Source organism: Elephas maximus, chromosome 4, assembly GCF_024166365.1.
Source record: "Elephas maximus indicus isolate mEleMax1 chromosome 4, mEleMax1 primary haplotype, whole genome shotgun sequence".
Lineage (NCBI taxonomy): Eukaryota > Metazoa > Chordata > Mammalia > Proboscidea > Elephantidae > Elephas > Elephas maximus.
Genome location: NC_064822.1, coordinates 77,182,532 through 77,199,674, shown reverse-complemented (window position 1 = coordinate 77,199,674; position 17,143 = coordinate 77,182,532). Strand labels below are relative to the sequence as shown.

The window sequence follows — 17,143 nt, the reverse complement described above, 5'->3', positions numbered from 1 at the left end:
TTGAAGTAAGTGGTGTTTTCTGATATCTCATCTGCCACAGTTTTGAGACATTCCCTTAGTAAAATACCAGTTAGTATCAGTCCCAGATTGCGTCACTCCCAGATGGCCACCTTCTGTAATCAATAACCTATCACATTTTTACCAATGGTGATACATGACAAATCAACCTGAAGGCAGTGTCTTACTATCCTATCCACCTAGAAGAAAGCCTTGAAGATTAGTCTGAAAGTAAAAAAATATTTGTAGCTTCTTATATGCTTAAGGTTTATGGGTTGCCTCTTATGGGCAAAGTAATGTGTTACATGATGGGAGGGAATGAAATTGATTGATTTTTCTTTTTTCAGTGAATAGGTAGAAATATTATTCCACGAACCTGCTAGATCTCACAAATACTCTAGTCTGAAACTTTTAAGAAACTCATGAGAAAGAACAACTGTATAGTTGTTCCCAGCGAGAAAGTAAGGGAAGTTCTTAGACCACAAATCAAATTTTTGGAATGTCTGCTAACAGCAGTAGGTATTCTTTTTAGGGCTACACTTTTTCTTATAGACTTTTGAAATTTTATTTCATTCTAAATCTCCTATAGGGATTGTTTTTTTCCCCCCAATTCAATTTAGTGAACAGATCTCTACTGATTGCTTATTTATGTGAGGCACTATGTTAGATGATAGACATTACAAAGGTAAATGCATTTCTTGTCCTCAAGGAACATGTACATGGAAATGGGAGAAGGCACGAAAACAAATAACAGAGCAAAACACACACACACACCCCACCTAAGAATTAATCTAACAAAGAAGATTTTAAAGATTATCACAGTTGCTTTGATGATAATTTATGTATATTGACTAAGTGTGAGAATTAAAAACTGATGAGGAATTTTTTTCTAAGATTTTTATATCACCAAATCTTTTAAAAACAGCAGGGGCAGAAGCATACTTTACATCAATCTTAAAATATAACTTCTTTTTTTTTTTTTTTGAAGACCCTGCAATTTACAATTTGATTCTAAAGCAAGTCTTGTCATGTAAAAAACAACTGAGCTGGTTTATTTAAACTATTTTTCCTTTAGAAGAATACAAAATTATATAACTGAATTTATAAAATATTCTAAATATTAATAATTCTAAAGCCTTATGGTTAAATCATCACTACATTTTGCAGTGGACAGTGACTGAATGGTCAAATTCACAGTCAGCTTACTTTTCTTAACGATAACGTCTTAATTTTACCAATATACCAGTAAACCATTGGCTTTGCACAATTTTGCCTCAGCCAAAATTTATGACTTACATTGTTTCTAAATGACAGCATTGATCCAAATAGTTTTGAATTACTAATTGTAGAAAAATTGGCTGGTCGGCGAAGGAAAGGCAGTTAAGATTGGTCATGCCAATACCATTTCATTTTAAATGACCCTGCCGACAAGTTGAGCATCAAGCTGGTTTCTAAGGCCATTTCTACATTCTGCTTTTCATTTCTGCTTTTAATAGCTATGATTTATATTGTGCTACCTCAATTTTAGAATAAAATGCTTTCTTGATTTCTTCATTATGTCATATTCTATACTCAGTTCCAAGGAGGGTTCCCCCCCAGATGAGAGCTTTATTAATCAAAAGTGATATACTTACTCTTTTGGAAACAATGGAAGGCAAGTCCAGGCCAATAAATCTGTATTGTTTGTTGCACAGTCAATCCCAAACAATCTTATAGTGAGCATAGATTCCCTTGGAAGTGACTTTATTTCAAGAGGAAAATGGATCCTGAAAGTGAAAGAAAGAAGCAACATTATGACCCCTGATGGTGCCAGGTATCAGGAATATGAACAGAATTCACTGGCTTTGTAATTCTCAGTTGAACTTTGATGTCAATTTGTTTAAGCAATGGATGAGAATTAGAAGACCAATGATACTCAAAGCCAATTGGAAGGTTCTGACTGAGGTTAGCTGAAGCCTCAGATAATACTGAAGGTCTTCTCAGACTAGGAGGTAGCTGACTAATCTGGACTGAAAAAAGGAAGAAGAAGAAGAAAAAAAAAAAAACATGGAAAAAAACATAGAACAAAATTCTAACTCACAAAAAAAAGACTAGACTTACTGGTCTGACAGAGACTGGAGAAACCCCAAGAGTATGGCCCCTGGACACCCTTTTAGCTCAGTAACAAAGTCACTCCTGAGGTTCACACTTCATCCAAAGTTTAGATAGGCCCATAAAACAAAATGAGACTAAACAACAACAAAAAAAAAAAACAGGCATGCTAGCCCAGGGGAAAGGACTAGAAGACATAAGGGGACAGAAAAGCTGGTAATAGGGAACCCAAAGTCAAGAAGGGAGAGTGTTGACACGTTGTAGGGTTGGTAACCAATGTCACAAAACAGTATGTGTACTGTTTATTGAGAAGATAGTTTGTTCAGTAAACCTTCATTTAAAGTAAATATATAGGGAGAAATGTCTATAAAAACAATAAAATAAAATAATAAATAAATAAATAACCCAAACTCGCTGCCATGGAGTCAATTCTGACTCACAATGACCCTATAGGACAGAGTAGGACTGCCCCACAGGGTTTCTTTCCAAGGAGCAGCTGGTGGATTTGAACTGCCGGCATTTTGGTTAGCAGCCAAACGCTTAACCACTGCGCCACCAGGGCTCCTCTAATCCAGATACTAGGAAGCAATCCTTACTCATGGTTTCAAATAACACATTAATGACTTTTTTTTTTGGAAACGCTGGTGGCATAGTGATTAAGTGCTACAGCTGGTAACCAAAAGGTCCGCAGTTCAAATCCACCAGGCGCTCCTTGGAAACTCTGGGGCCTGTGCTACTCTGTCCTATAGGATCTCTATGAGTCGGAATTGACTGGATGGCAGCGGGTTTGGTTTTTGGTATAGCAGCCTCAGGGATAAAGGAGAATTAATTCATATTTAGAGGGTCAGGGAAAAAGAGGAAGACCTTTAACGAGATGGACTGATACAGTGGCTGCAACAATGGGCTCAAGCATAACAACAATCATGAGGATGGTGTAGGACCCGGTAGTGTTCCATTCTGTTGTACATAGGGTCGCTATGAGTTGGAACCAACTCACCAGCACCTAACAAGCACAATTCATACCAATAATGATAATTATTTTGAGGAAGTGAGCATCTCGCTTCTCAGCATGGTGTTCTCTGAGATTACGAGGTCTGGGTCAAGGACGTAATATTCTGGCTAAAAAGAGGAAAGACATAAGAGCTATTTTAAAGGTGAAATGGGTACCTCATACTTGACTGACAGTATATTATTGGCATAAGACAATGAAGAACTAAAGATGAATTCTAGTTTCTAGATTGTGATATGGTACATGTCTTCAACTAACAGGAGTACAGAAAAAAGACGAAATTGGGGAGGTATAATGTGTGCAATTTGGGGTATAATGTCAATGAATTAATAACAACTATCAGATGTCAATAAGGAGACCTTGGCAGCACTTGGCTGCTACAAGGTCAGTGGTTCAAACCTACCAGTGGCTCCATGGAAGAAAAGACCTGGTGATCTGCTCCAATAAAGATTATAGCCTAGGAAATCCTGTAGGACAGTTCCACTGTGTCCATAAGGTCACTATGAGTCAGAATCGACTCCACAGCACACAATAAGAACAACAAAAATAACAAATAAGATGTCAATATGTAAGCTGTGTATGAAGAAGATAAAAGAGTTTTAGATTTGGATCTATCTGCATTCAAATAGTGTCTCTGTTACTAATGAGGTGTTTCACCTCAAGGAATGCATTTACCTTTCTAAGCCTCAATTTTCGTTATCCATAAAATGGAACTAATATTACATAACCCACTACCTGGCAAATAGCAGGCTCCGTATCAGTATTATATCCATTCATTCAATCAGTCCTGTAATAATTTATATTAGCCATTGTGCATTTAAGACCTAGGTTTGTAAACACACTCTGTTGCAGATATATGAGGTATGATTCAAGTAAGAGTAGGAGAGGAAAATGAATGAAAGACAAAAGTGAGGAAAACCTTTTATTGCTCAAGATTGGAAGAAGTCAGATCATTTAAAAATTAAATTGCTACATGTTTAGGCATCTAAAACTAAAAACCTTTTCTTTCTTTTCAGTTCACATTTTTTCACACTCATAATATTCAGTCAATACAATGTGGACATACTTCTCAACTTAAAGGAAGCTCTGAAACCCAGCATAAAATGTTGATGATCTTGTGAAATGCAGAGCAATTTCTTGAATGTTCTCTCTTTTGCCTATAATTGACTTTCTATTCAGTTTTCACATTTCTGTGCTAGAATGGAAGCTGTTATTTCACTCTATTCTTCAATCTAAAATGTTCTTTTTTGCATTGAGTCTAGTTTCTTCATGTATAACTTCACTTGTTAGTGAGCTTTTCATTTCAAGAATGATAAAAATCAGGTAAGTTATGGTGGATAGTTACTGTCAATCTCCATTCTGTCATTTTCATTATTAAAGATAATTTTTAGGGTAAGAATGCACGTTTCTAAATAGTTATTTACTCACTTTTGAATAAATATGGGCTTTTAAAGCCAGCATAATCTCATATTCACTGGGAATATTTTTCTTTAACTTCTGCATCACTACTCAAAAATCAAAAGAATGAATTTTCATACAAAAAAGGAAGAAAAATACTTTAAGAGAATTCAATAAGTGGAGTCCGATTGCTTCTTTTATCTACACAGGTGCCAAAAATTTCAAGTTTTAGCCATATGTTTGCCTTACTTTGCTATTTAAAAATGAGAAAATATTTATTTTTTTCTTCTATGAGAGAGTTTCTCTAATATCAGAGTAAATTTTTGGTAATGAAAACGGAAGATTTAAAAGTCACATTTTTAAAAAGCTTTCCTATTAACACTGATAGAAAACAAAAGAATTAGACTAAACATTAGACCGTTGTGAAAAAATTGACTTTTGTCTGAATGGAACAGGGAACCATTTCAGGATTTCAAAACAGAGCAAGGTCAGGGCCTGACTTCCATTTTAAAAGAGGACACTTTAGTTGCTGTGTGAAAAAGGCTACTGAATGTGTAAGAGAAGTAGGGCGACCATTATAATGCTATTAAGGTAATGCAGACGAGAGATGATGGTAGAATAGACCAGTGAAGGTGATGAGAAGTGGTACAGTTTGGGTATATTTTGATGATAGAACCAATAGGATTTCCTCGACATAGGTTCTGAGACAGAGATTCAGGATCTTGGTCTCAACAGCTGGAACTGAAACCAGTCATTCAGAAGGGCCCTCTGTGGATGGAGCAAGACTGAAGTATAAAACCAGGAGTTCAGTTTAGGCATGTTAAGTATGGAGTTTGCAACTGATGCCTGGGTTGGTGATATAAATTTGGAAGTTGTTTTCATATACCTTGCATTTAAAGCTTTGTGACTTTAAGAGAAAGCAAGGAAGTAAAGATAGATGCAAAAGAGAAGAGTGTCAAGGACTAAGATCACCAGTCTAGAAAAAGAGATGAAGAAGGAGTGGCCAGTGACGTGGGAGGAAAGATAAAAGAGTGTGGAAGCCAAGTGGAGAGTGTATTTCAAGATGGATAGCAAGATCAAGACTGTCAAATATTCCTGATAGGTCAAGTATGATGAGGATTGAGAAGCAAACATTGAATTTAGCAATGTGGGGTCAATGGAGACTCTGATGGGCAATTTCAGACTTGCCATGAAAGTCTGATTAGTGTATGTTTTAGAGCAGTGGAAGGAATTTAAAAAAGAGAATTTAGACAACTATTGGGAGGGTTTTTCCACAAAGCAAAGGAAATAAATAGGATGGTAGTTGTCAGTAGAATGAGGTAGGGCTGTTTTTGTGTTTAACTTCAGATGTGAGAACTAGAAACATATTTAATTATCCCCATTTTACTCAAGGAGGAACTGAGATTCGTGGAATATAAATACTCTCCCCAAGATTTTGTATGTTGTAAGAAACAGTAGAGAAGTAACAGTAACAGCTTAAGTTTGGGAGTTATACAGAGTTGGTCTGAACGCTGATTTTGCCATTTACTGGTCATGTGACCTGGGGCAAGTTAATTAAGATTTATAAACATCAATTTTCTGATTCATAAAATTGTTATGACAATACCTGATCCATAGTTTTGTTTTGAATTTAAGATGACATATTTTGAGGGTGTACTACAGTACTTGAAATATAAAAAGTGGTCAAAGTCTTTGTCAATTATTATTAAACAATATAATCTCTGTTCTTAAATTCACAGTTTAGTAATGAAAAATACAATAAATTATTGTATAATGGGTACATGTTAATGAAAATACATAAATAATGCTACAGGCACCTAGCAAAATGGTATTTTTTTAAAAACTGAAATAAAATGAGAAATAATTTTAGGTGGAAGTAACTAACTATTGGGAGAACCAAAGAAACTCACAGGAAAGATAAAATCTGAACAGTCTTGAAGGAAAAGAATAAAAATACGACAATGCATTTATTCCAACAACACTAAAAATTTACAATTTATTCTGGAATTTTTTTCCTTTGACATCAACTTTAGAATTAATATATATCTTTTCTTGAATTGTTCCAAATGATGATAGATATGTATCAGTTGCAAATAAATTTGATTTTTGGAAAGGAACATTCTGGTTGTACTTTTTCCAAGACAGATTTATTCATTCTTTTGGCAGCCCATGGTATCTTCAGTATTCTTCTTCGCCACCATAATTCAAAGGCATCAACTCTTCTTCAGTCTTCTTTACTCATTGCCCAGCTTTCTCTATACAGGAGGTGATTGAAAACACCATGGCTTGGGTCAGGTGCACCTTAGTCTTCAAGGTGATATATCTTTGCTTTTCAACACTTTAAAGAGGTCTTTTGCAGCCAATTTGCCCAATGCAATGTGTCTTGATTTCTTGACTGTTGCTTCCATGGCTGTTGATCGTGGATTCAGGTAAAATGAAATTCTTGACAACTTCAATCTTTTCCCTGTTTATCATGATGTTGCTTTTTGATCCAGTCGTGAGGATTTTTGTTTTATGTTGAGGTGTAATCCATACAGAAGGTTGTGGTCATTGATCTTCATCAGTAAGTGCTTCAAGTCCTTTCAGCAGGCAAGGTTGTGTCATCTGCATAACGCAGGTTGTTAATGAGTCTTCCTCCAATCCAGATGCTGAGTTCTTTGTCATACAGTCCAGCTTCTCATATTCTCAGCATACAGATTGAATAGGTATGGTGAAAGAATACAACCCTGCTGCACACCACCCCTGACTTTAAAACATGCAATATCCCCTTGTTCTGTTTGAATGACTGCCTCTTGATCTATGTACAGGTTTCTCATGAGCACAACTAAGTGTTCCAGAATTCCCAGTCTTCACAATGTTATCCATAATTTGTTATGATACACACAGTCGAATGCCATTTCACAGTCAACAAATCACAGGTAAACGTCCTTCTGGTATTCTCTGCTTTCAGCCAGGATCCATCTGACATCAGCAACGATATCCCTGGTTCCACTTCTTCTTCTGAATCCAGCTTGACTTTCTGCAATTCCGTGTTGATATATTGCTGTAAGCATTTTTGAGTGATCTTCAGCAAAATTCTACTTGTGTGTGATATTAATGACGTTGTTCAATAAGTTCCGCATTCGCTGGGATCTCCTTTCTTGGGAACAGCCATAAATATAGATCTCTTCCAGTAGGTTGGCCAGGTAGCTCTCTTCCAAATTCCTTGGCATAGATGACTGAGTACTTCCAGTGCTGCATCTGTTTGTTGAAACATCTCAACTGGCATTCTGTCAACTCCTGGAGCCTTCAGTGCAGCTTGGACTTCTTCCTTCAGTACCAGTCCTGCTCATATGGTACCTCCTGAAATGGTTGAACATGAATCAATTCTTTTTGATATAGTGACTCTGTGTATTCCTTCCATCTTCTTTTGATGCTTCCTGAGTTGTTTAATATTTTCCCCCATAGAATCCTTCAATATTGCCACTGGAGGCCTGAATTTTTTCTTCAGTTCTTTCAGCTTGAGAAATGCAGAGTGTGCTCTTCCCTTTTGGTCTTCCATCTCCAGGTCTTTGCACATGTCATTATAATACCTTTCTTTGTCTTCTTGAGCTGCCCTTTGAAATCTTCTGTTCAACTCTTTTACTTCTTCCTTTCACTTTAGCTATTTGACATTCAAGAGCAAGTTTCAGAGTCTCTTCTGATATTCATTTTGGTCTTTTTTCCCTGTCTTTTAAATGATCTCTTGCTTTCTTCACGTATGATGTCCTTGATTTCATTCCACAACTTGTCTGGTCTTTGGTCATTAGTCTTCAACGCATCAAATCTAGTCTTGAGATGGTCTCTAAATTCGGGTGGGATATACTCAAGGTCGTACTTTGGCTCTTGTTTGGCTTGTTCTAATTTTCTTCAGTTTCAACTTGAACTTTCATATGAGCAATTGATGATCTGTTCTGCAGTCGGCCCCTGGCCTTGTTCTGACCGATGATTTAAGCTTTTCCGTCATCTCTTCCCACAGATGTAATTGATTTGATTCCTGTGTATTACATCCGATGAGGATAGTCACCATTTATGTTGGTGAAAAAAGGTATTTGCAGTGAAGAAGTTGTTGGTCTTGCAGAATTCTATCATGCGATCTCTGGCATCATTTCTGTCACCAAGGCCATATTTTCCAACTACCAATCCTTCTTCTTTGTTTCCAACTTTTGCATTCCAATCTCCAGTAATTATCAATGCATCCTGATTGCCAGTTTGATCAATTTCAGACTGTAGAAGTTGGTAAAAATCTTCAATTTCTTCATCTATGGCCTTAGTGGTTGGTGCATAAATTTGAATAAGAGTCGTTATTAACTGCTCTTCCCTGTAGGCATATGGATATTATCCAATTACTGACAGCGCTGGACTTCAGGATAGGTCTTGTTCTTTTTGGCAATGATTGCAATACCATTCCCCTTCAAACTGTTATTTTCAGCATAGTTGACCATATGATTGTCTGATTCAAAATGGCCAATACCAGTGCATTTCAGCTCATTACTTCCTAGGGTATCAATGTTTATGCGTTCCATTTCATTTTCAATGACTCAAATTTTCCTAGATTCATAGTTTGTACATTCCATGTTCTGGCTATTAATGGATGTTTGCAGCTGTTTCATCTTATTTTGAGTCGTGCCACAACAGCAAACAAAGGTCCCAAAACTTGACTCCATTCAAATCCTTAAGGTCAACTCTACTTTGAGGAGGCAGCTCTTCCCCAGTCATCTTTTGAGTGACTTCCAACCTAAGGGGCTCATCTTCTGGCACTATATCTAACAACGTTCCACTGTTATTCATAAGGTTTTCATTGGCTAAATCTTTTCAGAAGTAGACTGCTAGGTCCTTCTTCCTAGTCTGTCTTAGTCTGGAAGCTCAGCTGAAATCTGCCCACCATGGGTGACCCTGCTGATATTTGAATACCAGTGGCATAGCTTCCAGCATCACAATAACACACAAGCCACCACAGTATGACAAACTGACAGACACGTGGGGGTGTGTAAGGGTAGGGGATTGTATAATTGAAGATCAATTCTTTGGTCAAAGGAATTAAGAACCACAACCAAAGAAAGGCTGTCACAGTCCCATAAGAAGGATGAACTGCTTTGGGATGAGAGGATCATGATGTTTGTGAGAATTGAAGGCCATGGGCCATGCCTCAGGATACAGTCTCTCCACTGAGGCAGTAACATTTAAAAGTGGGATAAGAGTGATCCTTTCTTATACATAGTCCTCAAACTCATCAAAATTTTGGCACATATTTATTGACAGGAAAGCATAATGCTGGGAGTCAAGTTACCTTAAGAGAAAGTCAGACATTCAGAAGGAGCTGACAGAGCGGGTAGGGAGTTTTCTTCTACTCAAGGTGGGAAGAATATTGGTTTTCCGAGGAGCAGGGGAGACCTCAAACAAAAGACTGAGAGCTGGTAATATTACAGGGGCAGTAGGAGAAGCAGTAGTCGTTGTAAAAAGGCTATGGGTGGGACTATGAGCCCACTAAAATTCTGGGTGAAGAGAGGGCTAGAGTCCATATGAGGGTGTAGATGGTAAGGACAGTGTCAAGGAGGAACTTCTTGATGTAATAATTCTCTTCAAAAGGAGAAAGCAGGAACCAGTCAATCCAAATGAGGTAGAAGTTTCCATGATACATAGATGATTATTTTTTAAAATTGTGATTGTTTAAGAAAATTGTAGTGTGGCTTTTATGTGAAATTGGAGATTATATATGTATATGATTTGTATGTATGTATTAGGTCATTTCTTTCTTTTTTTTATCTGGGATCTTCTTCTACCCTTTACCCCATAGAGGGTATTCCTTGTATCCACAGTGTGTGAATGAGAGCTTTTTTTCCAACTTCCGTCTTCTCTCAGTTCTGTAATGTGGGTTGGTTACTTGCCCAGGTTTTTAAATGGATTTTGATCCATTGAATTGAATATTCAGTTATCTATTAGCACTAGCATATTTACCACATCACTGAAACAAATCAACTGACAATATTTTTCAAAATCTTATCCCTTGCTAAGGAAAAAAAAATTACCTTTTCTAGATAAATGATCTACCCAGAATAATGATATACTTACGTTTCATTCCAGTTGACCAAGAAAAAAAATAATTTTTTGAATGGAATATTTCTGTAGTTTCTCACTTGACACAGCTTCTTTCCAGCATATGTAAGGCAACAGGAAAAAGAAAAAGCTTTGTAGCTAAAAAGAAATAACATTGATTCAACAAGCTGAACACTCTAAAAACCAGTTTTCTACATGGGTCGATTCTTTTCATGGTTAAAAGTCAGGTGATAAGTGATGTTTGCTTATAGGAAGTGTGCTTTAAAAATTACTTCAAAGATTTATGATATGAGTAAAATGATTTAGGATTAACTTTTTAGAATAAATCTATAATGTGAAACTCAGTAATGGAGCCAAAGTTTTAAATAGGATCTGTTCACTTTACAATTCTAATTTGAATAAAAGCATTAGGGGTCTAAATTTTTTTTTTTTAATTAATGAAGTTTAATAATAAGAGAAAATAACAATAGTTCTGATATTTCAGGGACATCCTGGCTAGTATTACCATGATTAAATATAAGCCATATTTGTAGATGTAACTGAAGGTGTTTCAAACACAGACATCTAAAAACCTCCCATGAAAACTATACAGTTTTGTAATATTATATTACTTACTGCTACGAGAATTTGTAAAGAAATTTAATAAGTAAATGGGGACATTTGTTTGAAATAAAATAGAAATTCTCTGTTGGTAACAAATTTTGCTACACAGTCTCCAAACAAGAAAAAAAGGACATTTTTAACAAAATAAGCTTAACATTTTCAGATACCTTTGCTTTTTCAGTTTTTACAGCTTTTATTTCTTGATCTTCTAGAAGTTCCCTGGCCTGTCCATTTGATATGATAAACAGAACAAGAGAATTCAATACCTCAGTTGACAGTGTGAGGATGTAATATAATTTTGTGGTAAATGGAAGGAGCTTTAGAGTTAAGAAAGACCACATCTAGAATTCTACTTTCAGCCAGATTTACTAGTTTTAAAGCTGTGGGTAAGTTACTTAACCTCTCTATATGTTAGTCTTCTCATCTGTAAAATGGGTATGGTACCACTTTTTACAGATGCTAAGTAGTGCTGGTTGAGAATTAAATCAAATAATACATGAAAAGCAGTTAGCCCAGTGTGTTACTCATAGAACGTACTCAATTAACAGATCTATTATGATGAGCACAGGGAGCAGGGTATGCAGATTTTGTTTATTGTTCTTCTTCCAGAATACTCTGATTTTTACTCTTCAGCAAAATGAAATAAATGGCACAAGGTAAATGGCTATCTGCTTACCATCCAATTTTTCACCCTTTCTTCTTTCTAATATATGCATTTGAGACTACATATCTCCCTTAAGAATAGCTTTGTCTGTATTCTGTTTGTTTTATTGTATGCTTTTATGAACTTTAAAGTATAGTATTTTCTAGGTTCTAGTACAATCAAGTTTTAATTTGTGAATTATTTAAAAGTGTATTTTAAAAAGTAGATGAGATTTATATTATATTATATAGATTATTAGAAATTTCCTTAGATTTATGGTTTAGTTTTTAGTCATTTCTTAATAAATGTTTCATGTATGCTTGAGAAGAATTTGTATTTTCAGATTATTTCCTGTAGGTACAAGCTCAGATCAAGCTTGTTAATTGCTCTGGCTCATTTTATATTCCTCCCAATTTGTCTGATTAATCTACTAATTCCCGAGGGAGAAATGTTGATATCACTCATGATTATAATGGTCGCATTGACCTCCTCTTCCATGTCTGTCAAGTTTTTGTTGTGTTACATCTTTCTGATGGACTGAATATTTTAATACCATGTAGTATCTCTGATTTAGAGCTGATATGTTAGTCTACCAACTTTTGGTTGGTATATGCAAGATTTATATTGAGAGATAGTGTGCCTATCTCCCACACATTCCAGAACATGCTAATGTGATGAGTCAAGTTTGTGAAATGAGACTTTATAATGAAATGAATGGAAGACATGGACTGTACACTAGCACCTTTTGGTGGAAAAGATTATGGGAAAAGCAGCCTTTATACGGCATTCAAATCATCCCTACAAAATCATCCCCTGATGAGAAAGGATTTCAGGTTGCTTATGTACACATGGTTTTTATGTACACATGGAGCCCTGGTGGCACCAGTGGGTAAGTGTCTGGCTGCTAACCCAAGGCTGGCAGTTCAAATCCACCAGCTACTCCTTGGAGACCCTATGGGGCAGTTCTACTCTCTCCTATAGGGTCGCTGTGAGTTTGAAACGACTCAATGGCAATGGGTTTGGATTTTTTTGGTATGTACTCATACTCCCTCTCATAATTAAAAATACTGTAAACATCAGTTTTATATAGGTACAATTTATCATGTAATATGCATTGGAATCGACTCAATGGCAATAGGTTAGGATTTTTTTGGTATGTACTCACACACCCTCTCTTAATTAAAAATATTGTAAACATTAGTTTTATATAGGTACAATTTATCATGTAATATGTATTATGGTATACAGTATATATTTATACCTATTTATAATTTCATAGGGTTCTATTTATCAAACCATGGGTCCTGTACTTTACGGGTAATTTAAGGGATTCTTAAAAATAATGTGAACTGACCCTTTAATAGAACTTCCTCATAAGATATGATTTGTTATAATTTTATTAATTATTACTGACAATAATTTTAACAAGCATCCAGTCAACAACTCTGCTACTGCTCCTCACTTCCACTGATGTTGGCCCCTCTCCCTCAGGTCCCTGGTTTAGTACCTCTATTATGATATCTTCTTTGACTCCCTTAGAATATCCTCTGGTCTATTCTACTTTACCATCATCATTTCTTCAGTGTCTAGCTCTGCTCACATTTTTTCCTCAGTAAAAACTATGACATGGACTAAGTACCCCTGCCCTCCAGCAACCATGCTGCAGCTTCACAAACCAAGTCTCCCTCTATTAAAGGGATTTTATTCACACCCACTCAACAAACTTTAATTGTGCATCTATTATATAGTGGGAAATATTTGAGGGACTAGATGTTCTACACTAAAATGTGAACAGTCATGTTGGCATTGATTTTGGGGAGAAATGATAATGATTTTTAAGATAATAAGCATTATGCAACATATACATAAAGAGGTGAATTTATCCTATCTTTGAAAGAGATAAAGATATTTTCTACTTGCAAAGAGGATAGAATTAAAACAATAATTTATCTTCTATATCATGAGAGATTTAGGTTAAACATGAATGGGTTGCTATTCACTGCAATGAGGCATGGGAAGGATTTGTTTAACCAACTTATCCTAAGTAAGATACATTCTCATTTGCCTTTAATATTTTGTGTGGTCTCTTCCCTGACAGAAGAGTAACTGAATAGATGATAATTCAGTTTCCAGTTCTCTGGTTTGACTGTCGAAGCTTAACTATTTTTATTTTACAGTACCCAGTTAATGAATCGGAGCCCCAGTGGTGCAGTGGTTAACAGCTCTTCTGCTAACTAAAAAGTAGGCAGTTTGAATCCACCAGCCACTCCTTAGAAACCCTACGGGGTGGTTTTACTCTGTCCTGTAGGGTTGCTATCAGTTAGAATCAACTTAACAGCATTGATTTTTTTTTTTAATTAATAAATTAATTTGTCATGACCACTAAGTCTGGTCCTAATGATCACAGACAGAAAATTCTCACTTTGTTGAAGTCCCCCTGCCCCCCCCCCCCCCCGATTTCTTGAATTTATGCCTTTGGAGATACCTCTGGCCTAGTTTCCTCCTTGATGTCTCTTCCTAACTGTGGTAGTCAGCTTCCAACATGACCCCCAATGATCCTGCCTCCCAATATTCAAACCCTTGTGTAGTTGTTTCCCACAGTGTACAAATATGGCAGAGGTGATGGTGTGTCACTTCTGAGATTAGGTTATAAAAGTCTGCCTCCTGTTTTTGGAGCTCTCTTGCTCATACACTCACCCCTTCTGGAAGCAGCCAACTGTCATGCCTTGAGGATAATCACAGAAAACCCTGTGGTGAAGAATGGAGGCCCTCAGCCCAACAATCCATGAGGAACCCAGGCATGTCGTGGGCTAAGGAAATTAGCTTTACCCTAAGTAACGTAGTCTCTGTCTTTGGTTCCTGAGAAATAACAGTTAGATTAATTGGGGTGCCTTGGTCTGGTACTTCCAGGTCACACCTGAGGGTTTGTGCTGGCAAGTGGAGGCTGGCCACACCAAAAAAAGATTCAGCTGGAAGGCTGATGTCAACTAGCTGCAGGAGGCATGATTTAGCCTATCATGTGGACTGGCCAATAAAGGCCTGGAACACAAAGGCTCAGAAGCTTTCTGGTTGGCAAAGGGAAGGTGATGCACCCTCTTTAAAACATGGAAGCTTTACACTGGGAACCCTCCCAGACCTCACCCATACACCTCTTCCTTATGACAATTCTGATTTGCATCCTTTGCTATATTAAATCTATTATTGTAAATATGGCACTCTCTGTGAGTTCTGTGAGTCATTCCAGTGGATTATTGAACCCAAAGGAGAAGGAGGAACCAGATGTAAGTGAGGGTGTCTTGTGGACTCCCAAACTTGTGGCTGGCATCTGCCTATTTGACAATCTCAAGGGCAGTATCATTTTAACCTGTGAGATCTGCCCTAGCTTCAGGTGGCTGGGTCAGAGAGAGACAGTGTACTGTGTGGCTGGTTGGTGTCAGAATGATTGAGAAGTGGGAAGGCAGGGACATTTTATGGATTGGATTCCTGCTGATTCTTATTCAAGTAGCTGTACATGAACCTGCCAACAATTATGTGAGCTTTGAAGTTGGCCTTCAGCCCTAGGGATCCCAGAAGTGACTGCCACCCTAGCCCACAGTTTGACTGCAACTCATGATAAATCCTAAACCAAACCCACCCAGCTAAGCTGACCCTCAGAATGTGAGATAACAAATGTTTGTTTGGTGAAGATACTAAGTTTGGGGAAAAGTGTTACATAACAACAGATAACTATACACTAGGGCTCTGGGAAAATCTGCTATAAGGATGCAGTCTGACACTAGGTAAGATACCTTACTAGAGTTTCTTCCTAGACAATTTGTGAGGTTGATTCATTTGTCTCCCGTCCTGGCTTTATAGTTTGTTCCCCTAATGAATGGCAGGGATAATTTTATTTCCTATACCAGAGCTGATTATAAAGACTTTTGCAAGAAAGCATTGTTTTATGTTTATGACTATATGTACACAGGTAGTCCCCAACTTATGACAGGGTTACAGTCCAACACCTTGGTCATAAGTTTGTTCTGACATAAGTCGAATGCCTGTTGTGTTTTTAGTTTTCATTATTATTGACTTTTATCATCAGTATCTTTATAAATCCAGCAGTATCTTGAACAGTAAATCATAAAACTGAACATCTGCGACCGAACGTCTGAGAATGATAATATCAGCAAATTATGCACTGCAATATATTACTAACAATAAAATGTAAAAAACAAAAAAATGGTCATAAGTGCCGTTCATTGTAACTCAAATACATCCTAAGTTGGGAACTACCTGTATATGTACATATCAATCTCTATCTAACAATGTTCAGAAAGTGCTCTTACTATTTGCACTGTGCAATGAGGTGTTATATAGTAAATGAAAAAGAAAGAGTTGGATAGATTATGTATACAAATATGTGCTTTATTTTAAATCCAAACATGCACTTTACATTTACATACATATATTTATATACCCTCATGTGTGTATATACATATATGTACATGTTCTATGCTCTATTTATATAACTTATCTGTATTTACATGACTACACAGTTGTTCCATGTGAATTAAAATGAGTGTATATTGATGGTTAAAAATTTTAAGAAGACATTTGTGAAAGTAATGATTTATACTTCTAAATCCTTTAAAATTCTTCATAAAACTAAAAAGGAGAAAAAAGCATAAAACTATCCGTGAGTTCTAAAGAAATATAAAGAAGAGTGTGTGTATATATTTATTTATGTTTACAAGTAAAAATTCCTTTTTAAATGATTCTAGGAATATTTATACTCTTCAGTCGTTAAGTGAAAAAAAAAGTTTTTTTTTCACTTAACAAAAAAAGACCAATAATTCATCTTTTCACCAAAATCATTTCTTCCAGTTTTTCTTTGAGATGCTAAATACAGTAGTATAATAAATCCATTATTTTATTACTATTCTCTTATCAACCTTAAATAATTAAATTAGTATTCTTTATATATTTTAATCACATAAGGAATGTCAAGTGATTGTAAAATGTTACTCTGTATTATCCCAGAAAATACTACATAATAGTCAATCTGAAATCCAACTTTACTTCATGTATAATTGTAGTTCATTTACACAGTAACTCAAATAATTCTCGGGTTATATCCACTTTACCAGAGTACTAACCTCAGAAAAATATCTACTACTCACAACTTCATGGGGATCAGAGTTACGTCTTTGTTTTTGTTGTTCCTGTTTTTATGTACTCTGTCTCTCTGTATATGTGTATACTTTCTCTCTCAGTATGTGAATACATGCTCTCTCTTGCGCTCTCTCAATCCCAGCCCTCTCTCTTTTCTACTAATTGGCATTAGTCAT

General features: G+C 36.2%; 1 protein-coding gene across 4 annotated transcripts in view; it reads right to left on the bottom strand.

The window, feature by feature from the left end:
• The window catches only part of PIK3C2G (phosphatidylinositol-4-phosphate 3-kinase catalytic subunit type 2 gamma), a 432,221-nt gene that overhangs the window by 276,838 nt on the left and 138,240 nt on the right, over positions 1 to 17,143 (bottom strand). For all 4 annotated transcript variants that reach the window (XM_049882566.1, XM_049882569.1, XM_049882568.1 and 1 more), the window contains exons 12-13: positions 10,586 to 10,708; positions 1,632 to 1,763 (exon numbers count right to left, since the gene is read on the bottom strand). In XM_049882566.1, the coding sequence (XP_049738523.1) occupies positions 1,632 to 1,763; positions 10,586 to 10,708 (255 nt within the window). The remainder of the gene's footprint in view (positions 1 to 1,631; positions 1,764 to 10,585; positions 10,709 to 17,143) is intronic.